Source organism: Mandrillus leucophaeus, unplaced genomic scaffold (assembly GCF_000951045.1).
Source record: "Mandrillus leucophaeus isolate KB7577 unplaced genomic scaffold, Mleu.le_1.0 Scaffold46, whole genome shotgun sequence".
NCBI classification, from domain to species: domain Eukaryota; kingdom Metazoa; phylum Chordata; class Mammalia; order Primates; family Cercopithecidae; genus Mandrillus; species Mandrillus leucophaeus.
In genome coordinates this window covers 2443716-2445140 of record NW_012104920.1, presented here as the reverse complement: position 1 = coordinate 2445140, position 1425 = coordinate 2443716, and the positions used below count along the sequence as shown (strand labels likewise).

Below are 1425 nucleotides of genomic sequence, written 5' to 3'. Positions count from 1 at the left end.
TTTTTTTTTTTTTTCTTTAACACAGGGTCTTACTCTGCTGCCCAGGCTGGAGTACAGTGGCTCGATCATAGCTCACTGCAGCTTCAAACTCCTGGGATCAAGTGATCTTCCTGCCTCAGGCTCCCAAATAGCTGGGACTACAGGCATGAGTTACCACACCTCGCTAATTTTGTTTTTAGTAGAGATGGGGTCTCAATATGTTGCCCAGGCTAGTCTTAAACTCCTGGCCTCAAGCAATCCTCTCGCTTCCCAAAGTACTGGGATTATAGGCCTGAGCCACCACACCCGGCAGGAACCAAATCTTAATCCCCTCAAATCTCACACTTCCAAACCAGAAGTGGAAAAAAACTGAATTTTAAAATCTCCTGCCCAATTAGGATATTGGTATCATATTAGTTAGGATCTTACCAAAGCAGGAATAGAAAGAATTCTCTATTCTAGTAACAATATTAAAAATTGTTATGTTTTTGTAACATATATGAACGACTTAAATAGCCAGACTCAAGGACTGTTAGCATCCAACTGCCTGAGAACTGGCTCCACCACATACCAGTTTCTGTGGCCTTGACAACGTCAGATTAATACGAATGGGCCAAAAGAAAGGAACGATTTCATACTTGCTGCCGTGCTGGCGCCAGTGTATCTTTCTTCCTAAATGGCACATTCTCAGTCACAGGCTGCTTCTTCACTGCTTTTGTTTTTGCCACGGCTAACACCTCGTCTTTGAAGCTTGCACTTTGGTCTAGAATAAATGGTCCTTCTTCCGGAAGGACATCCGCATCTAATACATCAAGCTCACTCTGCAACCTCTGGGTCTCCGGAAGCTCCGCAGCAGGCTGGTACTTATCTACATGGAGATTTTTGAAGAACAAACTGAGGAAAATGCTATTCAAATCAAATCTCTGAGAATGATTAGCTATACACAGATAGGCTCCAAATATCTATCCTAGCCTTGCTGAGAAGCAGACGTTTTGTTGTCAACACTGTTCTTCCTCCTATGAATATTACGGCAGGTTTATAAGCAGAAACCTAGGTATCACGGTTGACTGCCTGAATCTTCGCTCTCATCTTTACTCATTTACCTGGCCCCTTTGATCCTAATTCTAAAATAGCTCTTACATTTATCTCTGCCCTTCCTTCCCTTTTGCTATTACCCAAGGTCAGGCTTGCAGTATCTTGTGACTAGAATAACAGTGTCTCCTAAATGATCTCTTATTTATCTTCACACTGTCTTCTGGCCTACCAAAATTGTTCTTCTCAAATGTAATATTTAAAAGTCACTTCTGGCCAGGTACGGTGGCTCACGCCTGTAATCTCAACACTTTGGAAGGCCGAGGTGGGTGGATCACCTGAGGTCAGGGGTTCGAGACCAGCCTGGTCAACATGGTGAAACCCCATCTCTACTAAAACTACAAAAATTAGCCG

At 43.2% G+C, this 1425-nt stretch overlaps 1 protein-coding gene across 3 annotated transcripts in view; it reads right to left on the bottom strand.

Moving 5' to 3' along the window:
• The window catches only part of KIAA0753 (KIAA0753 ortholog), a 65506-nt gene that overhangs the window by 34302 nt on the left and 29779 nt on the right, over positions 1-1425 (bottom strand). For all 3 annotated transcript variants that reach the window (XM_011994648.1, XM_011994650.1, XM_011994649.1), the window contains one exon: positions 618-847. In XM_011994648.1, coding sequence (XP_011850038.1) covers positions 618-847 — 230 coding nt within the window. The remainder of the gene's footprint in view (positions 1-617; positions 848-1425) is intronic.